We start from the raw sequence: 461 nt of genomic DNA, 5'->3' as shown, positions 1-461 counted from the left end.
GCGCGCGCCTGCTGGTGGCCGCCACCTACACGGGCTTCGGCAGCCCCTTCTTCCCCCGCAACAGCAGCCTGGAGGACCACCGCTTCGAGAACACGCCGGAGATCGCCATCCGCGCCCTCAACGCGCGCGGCGACCTGGCCAAGCTCTTCACCTTCGACACTCAACCCCTCCGACGACAACATCTTCAAGATCAAGCAGGGTGCCAAGGCTCGCCACAAGCTCAGCTTCGTCCGCGCCTTCCTGCAGCGTGCCCGCCGCCCCTACGCCTACCTGGCGCTCAACAGCGAGGCTAACGCGGCCGAAAAGGAGAGCCCCTCGCACAGCCTGCTGGCTCGCATCTGCCTGGGCGACGCGGCCGAGGCCACGCTCAATGGCAGCGGCGAGCCCAAGAAGCTGACCGAGTCCTACATCCAGCTGGGGCTGCGCTGCGGCGGCGCCGCCGACGCCTTCACCCGCCTCGT

General features: G+C 68.8%; 1 protein-coding gene across 1 annotated transcript in view; it reads left to right on the top strand.

The window, feature by feature from the left end:
- Window positions 1–2: 2 nt before the first annotated feature.
- Window positions 3–461, top strand: part of PLXND1 (plexin D1) — a gene marked incomplete at its 5' end in the record, with an annotated part of 64,013 nt that continues 63,554 nt past the window's right edge. Inside the window, 2 exon segments of the mRNA XM_019619985.2 lie at window positions 3–158; window positions 160–459. Of these exon segments, the coding sequence (XP_019475530.1) occupies window positions 3–158; window positions 160–459 (456 nt within the window).

The sequence above is a fragment of the Meleagris gallopavo genome, chromosome 14, assembly GCF_000146605.3.
Source record: "Meleagris gallopavo isolate NT-WF06-2002-E0010 breed Aviagen turkey brand Nicholas breeding stock chromosome 14, Turkey_5.1, whole genome shotgun sequence".
Classification (NCBI taxonomy): domain Eukaryota; kingdom Metazoa; phylum Chordata; class Aves; order Galliformes; family Phasianidae; genus Meleagris; species Meleagris gallopavo.
The sequence above is the reverse complement of the archived record's forward strand: the minus strand, read 5'-3'. Positions and strand labels throughout refer to the sequence as shown.